This window comes from Urocitellus parryii, chromosome 6, assembly GCF_045843805.1.
Source record: "Urocitellus parryii isolate mUroPar1 chromosome 6, mUroPar1.hap1, whole genome shotgun sequence".
Lineage (NCBI taxonomy): Eukaryota > Metazoa > Chordata > Mammalia > Rodentia > Sciuridae > Urocitellus > Urocitellus parryii.
The window spans coordinates 67,064,584-67,079,970 of NC_135536.1; the positions used below are offsets into that span (position 1 = coordinate 67,064,584).

The 15,387-nt window shown below is 42.2% G+C and overlaps 1 protein-coding gene across 1 annotated transcript in view; it reads right to left on the minus strand.

Moving 5' to 3' along the window:
* Window positions 1-1,749: 1,749 nt before the first annotated feature.
* The window catches only part of Fntb (farnesyltransferase, CAAX box, subunit beta), a 74,818-nt gene continuing 61,180 nt past the window's right edge, over window positions 1,750-15,387 (minus strand). The window contains exons 10-12 of the mRNA XM_026385124.2: window positions 7,253-7,364; window positions 6,107-6,221; window positions 1,750-3,270 (exon numbers count right to left, since the gene is read on the minus strand). Coding sequence (XP_026240909.2) covers window positions 3,139-3,270; window positions 6,107-6,221; window positions 7,253-7,364 — 359 coding nt within the window. The 3' untranslated portion in view covers window positions 1,750-3,138. The remainder of the gene's footprint in view (window positions 3,271-6,106; window positions 6,222-7,252; window positions 7,365-15,387) is intronic.

Below are 15,387 nucleotides of genomic sequence, written 5' to 3' on the forward strand. Positions count from 1 at the left end.
AGAAACCTAAGAGCAGCCAACTAAGGATGCTAGGAAGGAAGGTGGGATTTTGAAGTGAAAGCTACCCCTAAAGAAACTTGCTTCTTGGTTAATTCCATGATTGGGGTTGGTACTTTTCTGGCTCAAGGCATCTATAGTCCTGGAAGCAGCTTTGGGAGCCTTGCATGGCCACTAGGTTGTTGCTGGGGCTCACATTAGCCCGAAGATATTAAAAAGAAAGGAGACTCAGACCCCTGACCAGTGACTCGAAACTGGGCCTAAATCTGTGCAGTTTTCCTGGGATTCCTGGGATCTGGGATGAACTAGAAAAGTCATGGGATAAAAAATCCAACTTTCAGTAGACGAGACTCACTCTGGTGATGGGAGAAAGGTGGGGAGGCCCTGAGATCCCATGGGTGAAGGCAGGTCAGCTAAGTCTCCTTGTGAAAAGAAGAGCAGAGAATGAAGGGAGAGCTGCAATCTGTCAGGTTAATTTTGTGTTGTCCCCTTCACGGAGCTCTTGGCTAGAATCTAACCAGTCAGTGGCTTGCAACTCAGAAATGTCATGAAGAAAGGACACTTTAGGAAAGTTGCTACCATCATTTTAACTCAGGGGAGTTCATGCTGGCTTTCTGTTTCCAAGAGGGTCTGGCAGGATTCTCAGCTCCTAGGGCACTCTAGGTGGGAATGAGGGGGAAGTTGGGGCCTTTGGATACAGAGACCTGTGGTATTTTTGTATTTATTGATGGAGAAAATATGCATGAGTGGTAGCCCACCTTGAATGCTGTTAGTGTCCTCTACTAGAGATCCACAGGATACTCCTGAGGATTTATCTCTAGGACCTGCCCAGAAGGCCGAGTCAAGAAGCCTTTCAGAAAAAGGACTCTCAAGGAAATGTCAGTGTAGACTCCAAGAATACTTGGCCCTCTCTTCTCTCCCTGGCTGGATTTTACCTACCCTCTGGGCCAGCTCCTTAGTATAAAGCCTGCTCACACTGAAGCAGCCCCTTCTGTTTCTTAACAAAACCAATCATTACTATAGTTAATCTCACAATTCCCTGAGAGTTCTGAGGTACAGAGTGACATGCTTGTTATAGTAATGCCTAAGGATGCATTTTAATATGTTGTTTTGGAGACCAAACCTTTGTTAGCAGGGCTAAAGTAACACCGGGAGCAGGAATTACACCCCAGAATGCAGACCTGGGTTGTGCAAGGGGCAGGCCACAGAGTATCTTACACTTGCTTGGGAGAGAATTTTCTCTAGATGAGGGAAAGGCAGGTGACCACAGGATTCCAGCCTGTCCTTGTGCCAACCCCTTTCTCTGGCCAGGACATTCACCCACCTAGGGAAAGCCAGCATAACTCCCCTGAGTTAAAAATGATGGTAGCAACTTTCCCAAACTGTCCTTTCTACCAATGCAGAATGCCCCCTCTGGGGCTCCGTAGCACAGTCCCTGCTCATAGTCAGATTAGGACAGACACAGGCAGAGGTCAAAATGTGTGGAATGATGGGACCAAAGTAAACCAAACTGCCCAGAGAGCTTATAAAGCAGTCGTACTCCTTGTTGGAGCCCCTGCTTCCTCCACCAGAGGAGGTGGCGTGTGAGAGCAGAACTCAGTTCCTACTCATTTTTAACTGCCGACACAAATGGTCTGGGATCTTGCTCAGGAAGAATGTGGCACTTGCATGAGCAACCTTCATTACTTCCTATCGGACATTCTGAAGAAATTTTCTTGGCACAGAAAAGACATCATAGACACAGAAGAGACATCATAGAAAATGTTATTTTATTATTTCAAGAGGATAATATGTAGCCCGATACACCAAAGCAATAGGGAAGGGAATTAGAGGCAGCAAATGGCAGTTTTTGAGAAGAGCCTCATGTTGCAACTCCACGCTCCTGTCTGCCTGCCGCCCACAGTGCCCAGTGAAGGCTGAGGCTGGGACAGTGGTGCGGAGCTTGCTGTGACCATAGCAGTGGACGGATGACCAGACTTAGCGCCCCACTGACCTCAAAGGGCTTGATGCAGAAGGCAGCAGAGCACTGTGGGCCAACACCCAGAGAGCCCTACCCTGCCACTTGCCATTCACACGGCTCCTGCCTAGCAGCGGCCAGCTGTCTAGCACTTGGTTTTATCTCTGTGAGCCTCTAGAGGGCAGGACGGAAATGAATCCTGAGTCATAAATTAAGGTGAAAGAATTAGTAGTGTTAATACTCTGGGTGAGAATAGACAACACTGTCTTGGAAGAGGGTGGGCTGGGAGTCTGGTGGGAGAAAGATGGAAACACATAGAGCGGCCCCGAGCTGTGGGCACTGCCCTGGGGACCGTAGGGGGTTTTCACCGTACATGATGGGGAAGGGGCAGGGGCTGGGTACTGGGGCCTGCTTCCTCTGAGGCAGAGCTGAACTAGAGGTTCATTTTCTACTCATAATTGGTTTTCCAGGTCTAAGTCACTACACCTGGGGCCAAAGCAAGTCTTGCCTGTGCACCAAGCGCAGCCTTGGAGAGATGTATGGCGGCTCAGTTGGCCAGGGTTGAGGGGGACGGACTCTCAATTCAAGGAGACCCTTCTCCCCCTGCTCCTAGTTCCTGTCCCTTGCAAATAACCAGGGTAGGAGATGAGAGGCAGAAGCACCTCCTAGTGCAGCCCCGCCATTGTCTTTTCCAATGAACTCATTTTGGTGGGACCCAAAGCCCCACCTTGGTATGGAGCAGACTGATTCCATCATGGAAGGGTGCCCCATCTGGTGATTTGATGGTGGAGTGCAGGTGGGAGGCGCAGCAGTGGCTGTGGATGTGGGGACACCCACAGACACCATTCATTTTGATGTGGCCCTCCAGGCTGGAGGGCTGGTGGGGAGGGGCTGCTTCTTCCCAGCACGCACTGTTCCCCAACCTCACTGCAACGGCTGACAAATTTTTGGTTTGACAGGTGTGAAGAGAATTTTAAAAAACATGCCACTAGGTACCTCCAAACCTAGCCATTGTGTACTTCAAACCAGGAGCGGTTGGTTTTGTTTTGACAAGAAAAGACAAAGAGAACCACAGCTCCATGGTGCTCACTGCTGTGTAGCAGGGAATCGGCCATGTATCGAATGTATCAACCTCGTCTGACCAGGGAAGTGGGTGAGCACAGAGCGTCCGGGACCCAGATCCTCTAATCAGTTGCAGGCTCTGCTGTTGCCTCACCCTCAGGTTCCTCAAAGCCTGGAACTGGCTTCTGCAGAAAGTACGTGGTAGCCTGGATCACCTTGTCTGGTCCAATGTTGTAGACGGGGTGAGTGGGCTGCTGCAAAGAGAAGAGATGCCAACTCATCACTCTGGTGATCCTTGGAAACATGCCCATCCTTTGCCCCCTGAAATGGACTACTGAAAATTTAAGGAATCATCAGAGACCACAGAAAGATCTCTCTCTAGGCCCAAAGGTTCAAAAACAGGGTATTTACTACTAAAAACTCATTATAGAACATGAAGACATAGGAAAATGTTAAGCAGCCTATTTTTTTTTTTTTTCTTTGCAGCACTGGGGATTGAACCAGGGCCTTCATGCTAGGTAAGCACTCTACCACTAAGCTACATTCCCAGGCCTTTTAATTTTTTGAGACAGGGTCTAACTAGGTTGCTGAGGCTGATTTCAAACTTATGATCCTCCTGCCTTGGCCTCCTGAGAAGCTGGGATTATAGATGTGTGCCACTGTGCCCAGCATATACAGCCATTGAAATACATCCTTTCAGATATTTAATGATATAACAAATACTTATACAGGTTGAACATCTCTTATATGAATGTATGGTACCAGAGTGTTTCATATTTTAGAGTTTTTAGATTTTGGAATAATCACATAGACTTTAGCAGTTCAGCATTCCTAACCAAAGAGCCCAAAATACAAGTTTTTCCTGTTGTTGTTGTTGTGGGCTTGGGGTAGAAACAGGACCCAAGGCCTTGCACATGCTAAGCACAGGATCTACCACTGAGCTACATCTTCAGCCCCATGCTGACATGACATTCAAAAAGTTTCAGATTTGGGGGCAGTTTATGTTTTTTTTTTTTTTTTTTTCAGTTGCAGATGAACACAATACCTTTATTTATTTATTTTTATGCGGTGCTGAGGATTGAACCCAGTGCCTCACATGTGCTAGGCAAGCGCTCTACCACTGAGCCACAGCTCCATGCCCACATTTTACATTTTGAATGTTCAGATTAGGGGTGCTTAATCTTAAAGATGTTTAAGTGAGAAAAACAGTAGGTACACACTATCTAAAACTTCCTTTTTAAAATTTGTTTACAGATACATATGAATAGACAAAAATTGAAAATACACCAAAACGGTTTTTGCAGTACTAGGGATTGAATCCAAGGTCTTTCACATGCTAGGCAAGCACTCAACCACTAAGCTATGTCCCCAGCCTTTTTATTTTGAGACAAGGACTAAGCTGCCCAGGCTGGCCTCAAACTCACGGTCTTCCTACGTCTTCCTACTTCAGCCTCCCGAGTCGCTGGGATTATAGGCATGTGCCACCACTAGCTGATTGTTTTTAATTGTTTTATTTATACTTTTATATACTAATTATTAAAATAATGAACATTTATAATCACTTGATTACATTTACATTTATAATCAACGAAAAGGACCACAAATGTATTATGTAGTAAGGGGGTCAGATCATATTTAAATTGATTTACATTGTTCCACTCTATCAACAGAAATCTAAAGGAACTTCAATTTTGAGACAGAATTCTGGGCCAATATTCAGGAATGTCCCACACTGGAAGAATGAAGAAGGGGACATAAGGGCAGCAAAACTTTAAAACTTTTTAAGTTGTACATGGACCCAATACCTTTATTTATTTATTTTTATGTTGTGCTGAGGATTGAACCCAGTATCTCACACATGCTAGGCAAGTATCCGACTACTGAGCTACAACCCCAGCCCTAAAACTTTTAAATATAATACTATGAGCAATTTCATACCAAAACATAAAAATTCAGATAAACTGATCAATTTTTAAAAAAAATTTTTTTTTGATATGCCTAGGACCTTGCTAAATTTCGGAGGCTGTCCTTGAACTTGTGATTCTCCTGTCTCAGTCTCCCACTCTGCTGGGATTACAGGTGTGCACCATTGTACCTGGCTGAATAATTTTTTTGAGACAGTATCTCACTAAATCGACTAAGTTGACTTCAAACTCAGGATTTTCCTATCTCATCTTCCCAAGAGGCTAGTATTACAGGCATGTGCCATCACAACAAAAGAAAGTTAATTAAAAAAAAATTTTTTTTTTCAGTGCTGGGGTAGAAACCAAGGCTTTGCTTGCACGTGCTAGGCAAGCAACTGTACCATCGCATTGTGTCCCAGCCTGGGACTGAATTTTTTTTTTTGGTACCAAGAATTGAACTCAGGGGTGCTTAACCACTGAGCCACATCCCTAGCCCTTTTTTGCATTCTATTTAGAGACAAGATCTTGCTGAGTTGCTTAGGGCCTTGCTAAATTGCTGAGGCTGGAGTTGAACTCACAATCCTCCTGCTTCAGCCTCCTGAGTTGCTGGGATTCCAGGTGTGCACCACCTAGACCAGCAGGGCTGATTTGTTTTGAGGGAAGCAGACAAACTTGAATTGAACAAATACATGGCAAACTGTGGTCAGTGCCACAAGGGAACGAAGGGGGCGCTACAGCAGCACATCTTGGGCAATGTCATTCTTTGAATCAGAGTTGGCATCTAAGCTGAGACCTCTGAGAGAGGCAGCCACACACTGGGGGCCATGCCCTGCTGATACTACAGGTCAGTTTAGATTCACAGGCTGCATTGGTACCAAGTAACTGTGCCTTCCTAGAGAGGGCACTGATGGTAGGTGGTGATCTGGATCCTCAACTCTGGAATAAAGGCACAAAAGCTGTCACAGATCAGACTACCACTGGAACTCGGGTATACCTAGAGGTGCAATTCCTCCAAGGTCACAACCTCACTGGTGGACTACAATGTAAGGAGGGAGGGGACTGCAAGCTCCCAGGCCTGGCCTCATGGGGAACAGACCCAATTCTGCAGGACATGAGGAGTTGCTCTGAAGTCCCCTATCCTGGGAACTCTGTGGAGAAGGGTGTTAAACATCCCATCCTGACTTACCAGCACATTTTCAGGCACACCCAGGACCACATCGTGCAACATGGCTCCGCTACCAAAGTGCTGGGCAATGGATAAGCCACTCAAGCAGTAGCAGGTATGGTAGAAGTCACGGGACCTGCAAGGACAGGCAGCACTGAGTGGTCACTCCTCTGTGGAAGGTAACCACATGAGTCCAGAGGCCCAGGACTCCATCACACATCCCACATGTCGTGCACATGGCTGAAGAAGTGTGGCTTTTCCTTGGTGGTAAATTTAAAAGCCTCATCCTCCAGCCCTACTAACCATAAGACTGTAATTTTATATTATTTTTTTGCTTTTTTTTTTTTTTTTGGTGATGCTAGGGATTGAACCTAGGGCCTCAGGAAGGCTAGGCAAGTGTTCAATCACTGAGCTGTACACCAAGCCAAGGGGACTATAACTTTAGGGTTGTCCTTTCTAACTGCCTCTTGAAAGGGTTCTCCAGGAGTAGTGCTAGAGGTAAGTTAATATATTTCTCTAGAAAAAATGTCTAGAAATGAGTTACATTATTCCAGATAAATTGCTGGGCCTGGATTTTTCCAGGATGCCAATAGTAGCAGGGTGTGTGTGTGTGTGTGTGTGTGTGTGTGTGTGTCTGTGTGTGCACACACATGAATGTGTACCCACATTTAGCTAGAATATAATGGAACAACATCTTAGATTTGAATTTAATCTACTCTGTAAGATTGTCTCTATAATGCTCAAGGGTTTTAAAATTCTGGGTCCCTCCCACCGCCCAACCCCTGTGCTGAGGATTGAAAGCAAGGCTTTCTGCTTACTAGGCAAGTGCTCTGCCACTAAGCTATGCCCTACCCCTACCTGTATCCTTTGTATTTAAGCCAATTTGGTTCAACCAAAAAAAAAAGGGGGGGGGGAGGAAAGCTACTCACCCAGCATTCACCTCTCTGGGGGAGGAGGGAGACACATGTGAGGGAAACAAGAAAGGCAGTGGGAAGAACGGGATCAATAGCACTATGCTCCCAACTGGGGTACTTTTACCACTCAATGCTAGCACTAAGCAGTCAGATGGAGAGGGACACCCTGGCTCTCAAAGGCCTGAGGTGTACAATCCCCTCCCACCTTATCCTCCCTCCCTCCCTCCCTCCCTCCCAGAGAGAAGGCACTCACTTGCCAGGTTTATCCAGAAGCCCCCCAGCAGGACACTGGCAGCACATGAGAATGTACTCCTGCAGGGCCTGCTGATGGAACATCCAGTGGCTCATGCTGAGGGCAGGATCACCTGTGGAAGGGCAAAGGGTCAGTGAGGGCCTGGCAGGGTGGGCCAAGTATCAGTGAATACTTGTAATTTTTTTTTTTGATGTAAGCGGCAAAGAGGCGTTTATTGAAAACTAGCCCGGTCCTCCGCGTGCACACAACAACTGGTGATGCTGAGAGGCCCGGAGCCCAGGGTTTGTAGCGGTTTTATACACTCTTTGGGGAAGGCAGGGACTTCACATACATCATAGCATCTCTTAGCAAATCATCACACACTGTGGGAAAATCAAATAACATGATAAAATAAAATAACAATAAATAAAATAAAATAACAATCTAAAACATGATTGGTGTATCAAGTGGCTGGAAAGGATTATTGGTTAGTTCAATAATCTTTGATGCACTTAAAAATGAGTGGTTTAAATCGTGAGGGTGTTGCAAGGAGGGTACATGCCAAGCTGCAGGGCTTCTAGTTTAGATATTGGTCATCACATGTAGATGGGGGCCATCTGGAATTTCAGATATTTCGATATCTTGGCCTATCTTAGGCGATCACCATCTGCGGCTTTTCTGAGAACTGTTTCCACAGAGCTTTTCTGTGGTATTTTCCTGACTTTAGGACTGCAGTAGGTCAGAGGTTAAGTTTCAGAGCAAAATGAGGTCCCAAGTAGAATGAGGCTGCTTAGGTCTTTCATTCCCCCATTTCTTTTTGGGTACCTTGGAAGCCAATCATGGGTTACTTTGAGTGAGCTCATAGGATTCAGTTTTATTATCTCTGTCTAGGGGCTGATATTGGGCCTGTAACACCATTAACTGGACTGTATTGATTTGTTCCTTTACAAAGGCTGCAAACTTATTTATAATACAGGGTCCTACTATTAGGGCTGAATACCTGTAATTTTTTTAAAAAAAATATTTATTATTAAGTTTCAAGTGGACACAATATTTTATTTTACATTTATGTGGTGCTGAGGATCAAACCCAATGCCTCATGCATGCTAGGCAAGCACTCTACCACTGAGCCCCAGCCCCAGCCTTATTTGTAATTTTTTACCCAGTGGGAACAGTCAGGGTTTCCCTTCTCTTCCACCCATTCTTAGTACGCAGGCTATCTTCATGTCATGTGTCAAAGAACAGCTGTTTGAAGGGTATTTCACTTGCCTTGAAGTATTCGCCATAAACTCAGAGGACGATCCTAAGCCCCATCTCCAGCAGGCAGTGCGCCAGTTGCTCAGCCTACCTTTCCAGGATGACCTATTATTGCTCCCAAACTGTCCATCAGGGTTTTCTCTGGGCTCCTGAAGACATCTACTCTAACTTATCTCTGAAACTTGTTAACCAGATTCTAAGTAGCTAGGGGAACTCTCCACAGGGTTAACAAATTCTGTTTCTTCTACTTTTCTAAGCCTGACCTTAATCTATCTTAAGGGGAAATTCTCCAACTTTTCTTCTCTTTTCTGAGACATGATCTTGCTATACTGCCCCCACTGCCCTAGAATTCCTGGGTTTAAATAATCCTCCCTCCTCAGCATAGCATGACACAGGTGCATGACACTGCACTAACTTCTCTCTTGGCTCAAAAACTTTTCCTAAGAAGCATTAGTAATAATTGCCCTCATGCATCATAGGACACCCCAAGGGCAAACTGGCCATTCTAGGAATACTAGTAAGTAATTAGGCTTCTTCATTCAAGTTCAGCTAGTAAGTCAGAGAATTCACTGGGCCAGGGAGTTATCAAGTGGGGAGGAGGGATGACTTTCCATTGCACAGATGTGTGCAGAGATTGATTTTTTTAAAAAATACAGATATAAAATGTACAGTAAGTCTTTTTCTGTTTTCTTTCTACATTTTTATTGGTGCATTATAGTTGTACACATGAGGGGATTGCTGTTACAAATTGTTACATATATATAATATAACAATATAATCTGGTCACTATCACTCCCCAAGATATCTCCCCCTGTTTCTCCTTCAGTGTCTTTGGTAGGTTTTATACTTCAATACCTGGGCTACAAAGATGTATCAATAATCTGTAAATGCAACTGAAAATTAATCTTCCTTTCTTCTTGTTTCTATATATTCTTCTATAGTTCTAATTATTTTAACTTTGTATCTTACGTTTTTCACTTCACACTAAAGACATAAACTTCTATTCTGCTATGTAATCTTCATAACCACCATCATGAATAGCCATGCAGTATCTCATTAAGTGAATGTATAAGGTAACTGAGTCATTAAAGAAAGAGAGCCCAAAAATCCCATGGATATGGGCATATAAAGTTCTATTTATAAAGTTCACAGTAAATATGGTATATAGTACCTATGTAAGCAAAATATTTAATTATAAAATAATTCAAACAGAAAATAACAATTCAATTTTTGATTTCTTCTCTCTCTTTCTCTTTTTGTGTGTGTGATACAGGGGATCAAACCCAGGACCTTGCACATGCCAGGCAAGCATTGCCAGTGAGCTACACCCCTGGCCCAATTTTTTTGTTTTCTTAAAAGAGACACATATTTGTAGTCTTAGCTACTCAGAAGGCTGGGGCAGGAGGATTGCTTAAGCCCAGGAGTTCAGGGTCAGTGAGGGCAACATAACCAGGCCCTCTCTCTTAAAAAAAAAAAAAAAAAAGGGAGACAGATGGGGAAGGCCTGGGAAGCAACTGCTGTTTCCCAGGTTGAGCACGTGATGAGGGGCAGTGGTTGCCTGACACTGGAGTTGTGACAAAAGCTATTCTCCTTTAACACCTGACACAAGCATTAGGCCCAATGAGACACTCACATCGTGAAAGGCACACAGGGTGTCCCATGGAGGGCTCACCCTGACCTGTGCTCACTGGTGTGCTCATTACTTCAATTCCCTTCCTCTTTTTCCCCAGTCATGAGCACAGCTGAGTCTTCACATACATATATGGTGGGACTTCCTGTCTTCCTTTACTCACTTCCAAGGTTGCTTCCCAGTTCTTTGTAAGTATAAGAAATGCCACACTACTATCTTTGTGAACATTCTCAATGTGTCGGATTATTTTCTTCAAATACATTGCCCTGAGCAGAACTATTAAAGGGGATAAACATTTTTAAAGCTCTTAATAAATCCCAATAAATTGCTTTAAGAACTTATATAGCTGCCAGAAAAATCTAAAATTTTACTGCACTACCTCCAGCTCTGCTCACTTTAAAAAAAAAAAAAAAAAAAAGTTCTGGGCTAGGATTGTGGCTCAGCGGTGGAGCACTTGCCTTGCATATGCGAGACCCTGGGTTCCATCCTCAGCACCACATAAAAACGAATAGGTAAAATGAAGGTATTTGTGTCCAGCTACAACTAAAAAGTAAATATTAAAAAAAAAGTTTTAGCAATTAAAATGGTAAAAAGGAATAGTATCTGATCATTTATTTGATTAGCATGCCTTGATTACTAATCAGTGTGTAATTTTCCCATAACTTTACTAGTTTCATTTCCTTCTGAGAGGGTCTATTTGTCCTTTGTCTTCTAAAATCCAATATTCCATCTTATTAATCTAGCTTTTTATCAAACTTGCCCTTTGTCTGTAACATATACTGTACCTCTTTCTCCCTTTTTGCTCTTTTGTTTTGGTTATGCAAGTTTAAAACATACAGTACATTGTTATACTGTTATTTTTTCTTTGTGATTTCTTCTATAAAGAAGCAAACTTAATGGGTATGGGGTTTTTGGGGGGGGGATGTGGAAAGTGTTCTAAAACTGTGATGATTCTACAAACATTAATAACCATTGAATTATAACCTGCCAATGGGTAAACCATATGGGATGTTTATTTCCATAAGAAATAAACTTTTTTGTGGGGGAGATTTTGTACTGGGAATTGAACTCAGGGGCTCTCAATCACTGGGCCATGTCCCCAGCCCTATTTTGTATTTTATTTAAAGACAGGCTCTCACTGAGTTGCTTAGGGCCTCACTAAGTTGTTGAGGCTGACTTTGAACTTTCAATCCTCCTGCCTCAGCCTCTCAAACACTGGGATTGCAGGCATGAGCCACACATCCAGCAAAGCTTTACTTTAAAAAGCATACTCATTTTAAATATTATACTAACTTCATTAAACATTCTATACAAAATATATCCTTATTTCATATCCTGCAACAAATTAAAGACTATTATTATAAGGCAAATGATAATTTATGGCTAAAATTGGAATCTAAAAAGAAAATGCTATGTTTATTATTTGTCTCAGTGAATTCTACATTATTAAGTTTAAAAGCTTAAAGTTCATAGCTCCACAAGGAGCTTCCAGAGATACTGAATCTCACATAATCATGGCAAGAAGAAGGGAGATAATGATTACAAGGTGATAACTCTGCATGGAATCAGCCTTTTACATCCTTTATACCTTGTCCTTAAATTTTAGATTTCCACTATAATATCATTTTGCATTTCAGCTTCCTTTTATCTAAGAAATTGAGTCTTTCCAAACCAAGACTGACAGATGCAGTCACATGTAGCTCAGTTTTACAGGTGGACAAGAAATATCCTAGGGTACATCCCAAAGAACATACCAAGTTAGCAGCCATCAATCCAGTAGAAGCTTACAGGCTGCTGATTTCTTACTGTTCCACAAAAACGGCTCTGCATTGGTCATCATTGGATATTTTCAAGCTATTAATAATAATTCTTCTCAAATACTATCTTTGACAGATGGAAAGAAGTGATCAGTGTGGGATATTGATGGTCACTTTCTTTTTTTTTTCTTTTTTTAAGAGAGAGAGAGAGAGAGAATTTTAATTTTTTTTTTTTTTAGTTATTGGCAGACACAACATCTTTGTTTGTATGTGGTGCTGAGGATCGAACCCGGGCCACACGCATGCCAGGCGAGCGCACTACCGCTTGAGCCACATCCCCAGCCCTGATGGTCACTTTCTGAGTTAGGGAATGGCATAGACTTGTGCTGCACTTTAAGCCTTTTTTTTTTTTTTAGGTAGCAATTTAATCATAGTATAATCATAGCTAGTTTATTGTTTGTTTTTGCAGTGCTGGGGATTGCCTAGCTTCATGCATGCTATGCTAGGTAACTGCAAGGCCCTGAGTTCAATCCACAGCACTGCCTAAAAAGAAAAAAAGTATTTGTGGCTGGGGTTGTAGCTCAGTGGAAGCAAGCATACACACTAAGTTTGGTCACCAGCACAAAAAATACAAGTAGCAATGCATATGGCAAAAAAAAAAAAAAAAAACAGCAGAAATTTATAAAAGTATAGTATAGAAGCATACAGAATTTACAAAGTAATCTACCTTCCACTGTTAGAATTTTGTATATGCTCCCAGGAAGAGCTGAGGGTGCACCAGCCATGTTCTTTATACTTTATGTTGCATCCTGCTGAGCTCTCCATATCAGCCCAATGTATGGACCACTACATGCAGTTGCTATTTGGAGCAATCACAACTGTTAACCTTTTTATGGGCATTTCCAATTTGCTAGCAAAACTCCACTTCGATATATATCCTTGCTAACACCTCTGCAGGTGAATTCCTGACAGACCACTTGCTGGGATCAAAGGGATAAAATGCCTCTGTAATTTAAACAAATGTCTCCAAACTTCCTCCAAAAATTAATGCAATTATTTACATCCCCACTCAACAGCACAAATATGACTGTCTCTCCACACTGTCCCCAATATAGGTCATCAAATTTTTAAATCTCTGCCAATATGATCTGCATTTCTTTAACTGTAAATGATTTAAACATTTTTGTGGCCAATTTGGAAAGCAGTATAGAGATTCCTTGGAAAGCTGGGAATGGAACCACCATTTGACCCAGCTATTCCCCTTCTCGGACTATTCCCTAAATACCTTAAAAGAGCGTACTATAGGGATACTGCTACATCAATGTTCATAGCAGCACAATTCACAATAGCTAGACTGTGGAACCAACCTAGATGCCCTTCAATAGATGAATGGATTAAAAAAATGTGGCATTTATACACCATGGAGTATTACTCTGCGCTAAAAAATGACAAAATCATGGAATTTGCAGGGAAATGGATGGCATTAGAGCAGATTATGCTAAGTGAAGCTATCCAATCCCTAAAAAACAAATGCCAAATGTCTTCTTTGATATAAGGAGAACAACTAAGAACAGAGCAGGGAGGAAGAGCATGAGAAGAAGATTAACATTAAACAGAGACGAGAGGTGGGAGGGAAAGGGAGAGAGAAGGGAAATTGCATGGAAACAGAAGGAGACCTTCATTGTTATACAAAATTACATATAAGAGGAAGTGAGGGGAAAGGGAAAAAAAACAAGGGGGGAGAAATGAATTACAGTAGATGGGGTAGAGACAGAAGATGGGAGGGGAGGGGAGGGGAGGGGGGATAGTAGAGGATAGGAAAGGCAACAGAATACAACAGACTCTAGTATGGCAATATGAAAAACAGTGGATGTGTAACTGATGTGATTCTGCAATCTGTATACGGGGTAAAAATGGGAGTTCATAACCCACTTGAATCTAATGTATGAAATATGATATGTCAAGAGCTTTGTAATGTTTTGAACAACCAATAATAAAAATTTAAAAATAAATAAATAAAATGTTAAAAAAATAAATTAAATGAGATCATGTATATAAATGCCCATCACTGATCCCAGAAGTAAAGTAGCACTCAATAAATAAATGGAGCTCTTAATACTTTAAAAAAAAATGATCTAAACAGCTTTTGGTTGAATTCATGGCCATCTGCAATGTTACAAGCCAACTGGTCTGGAATCACACACCACCGATGATGAACCCTTGTAGGTGGCAGTCAGGTTATTTTAAGCAAGTAACTTAACCTCATGTACTTTATTTTCACATCTGCAAAATGGGAATGTCAAAAGTATCTATTTCATAGGGCTGTTCTGAGGATCAAATGAGAACACATAGTGAAACAGTAAGGCTCTGGCATATGGTAAGTGCTTAAGAAATCTCAGCTGCTACTAATAGAGCAGCTGTAATAGAAAAAGGGGTAATAACAGTGCCTCCTTTCCTAGGGCCTATGTGTTCTGATCCTTTAACTGATTTTCAATTGGGTTGCTCATTGATTTGTATGACATTTTTCAAATTAGCACTTGATCATTTGTCACAATTATTTTTCTCATCCTAATACTTATTTGTTTTGGGGTTTTTGTTTGTTTGGTACCAGGAGTGAACCCAGGGGCACTTAACCACTGAGCAACACCTCTAACCCTTTTTAATATTTTACTTAAAGACAGGGTCTTGCTGAGTTGCTTAGTTCCTCTATAAGTTACTGAGGCTGACTTTGAACTCTGCAATCCTCCTGGTTCAACCTCCCAAGATGCTGGGATTATAGGCGTGTGTCACCATGCCCAGACTCCTACTTGTTTTGTTTATAGAATTTCCCTTCTTTTCTAGAATAATGTTTGTTGTTTTCATCTGTTTTTTGTTATTGTTGTTGTTGCTGCAGTACCAAGGAATGAACCCAGGGCCTCATGCTATCTCCCTAGCCCTAAAAAAAATCTGTATTTGAGGCAGGGTCTTGCTAAGTTGCCCAAGCTGTCCTTGAATTTGCCATACTCCTGCCTCAGCCTCCTGAGGAGCTGGGATTACAGGTGTGTGCTACCACACCTAGCAGTTTTTGTTGTTTTGCTGTGCACAAGAAATACCTATCAACTATAGAAAAAATAGGAAATGTAACCAAAAAATAAAGAAAATAAACATCATTGTAATTTCACATCCCAGAGTCTATTAAAGATCTTCACTAAGAATATGTACATACTGCTTGAAACCTAGAATAGAGTGAATGTTTCTACAAGGCATCTCCTTTTGACTCCAAAGTGTGTAATTTTGCCTAGTACTCAAAACATATCACTTTATCCCAGACTTCAGTTGGTTTCAAGTCCCAGAAACTCAGTTTCTGAGGAAGGGAAGAATCATAGGCCTACCTTGAGCCTTCTCCCAGGCTATGGAACAACCTGGAAGCATTAAGATTCCCAGACAGCCTTTTCCACAGGCAAATCTTTAATGTGACTAAATCCTCCAGAACTTGAGCTTCAATGAACATAGTGCTAGCCAGAGCCCCAAGG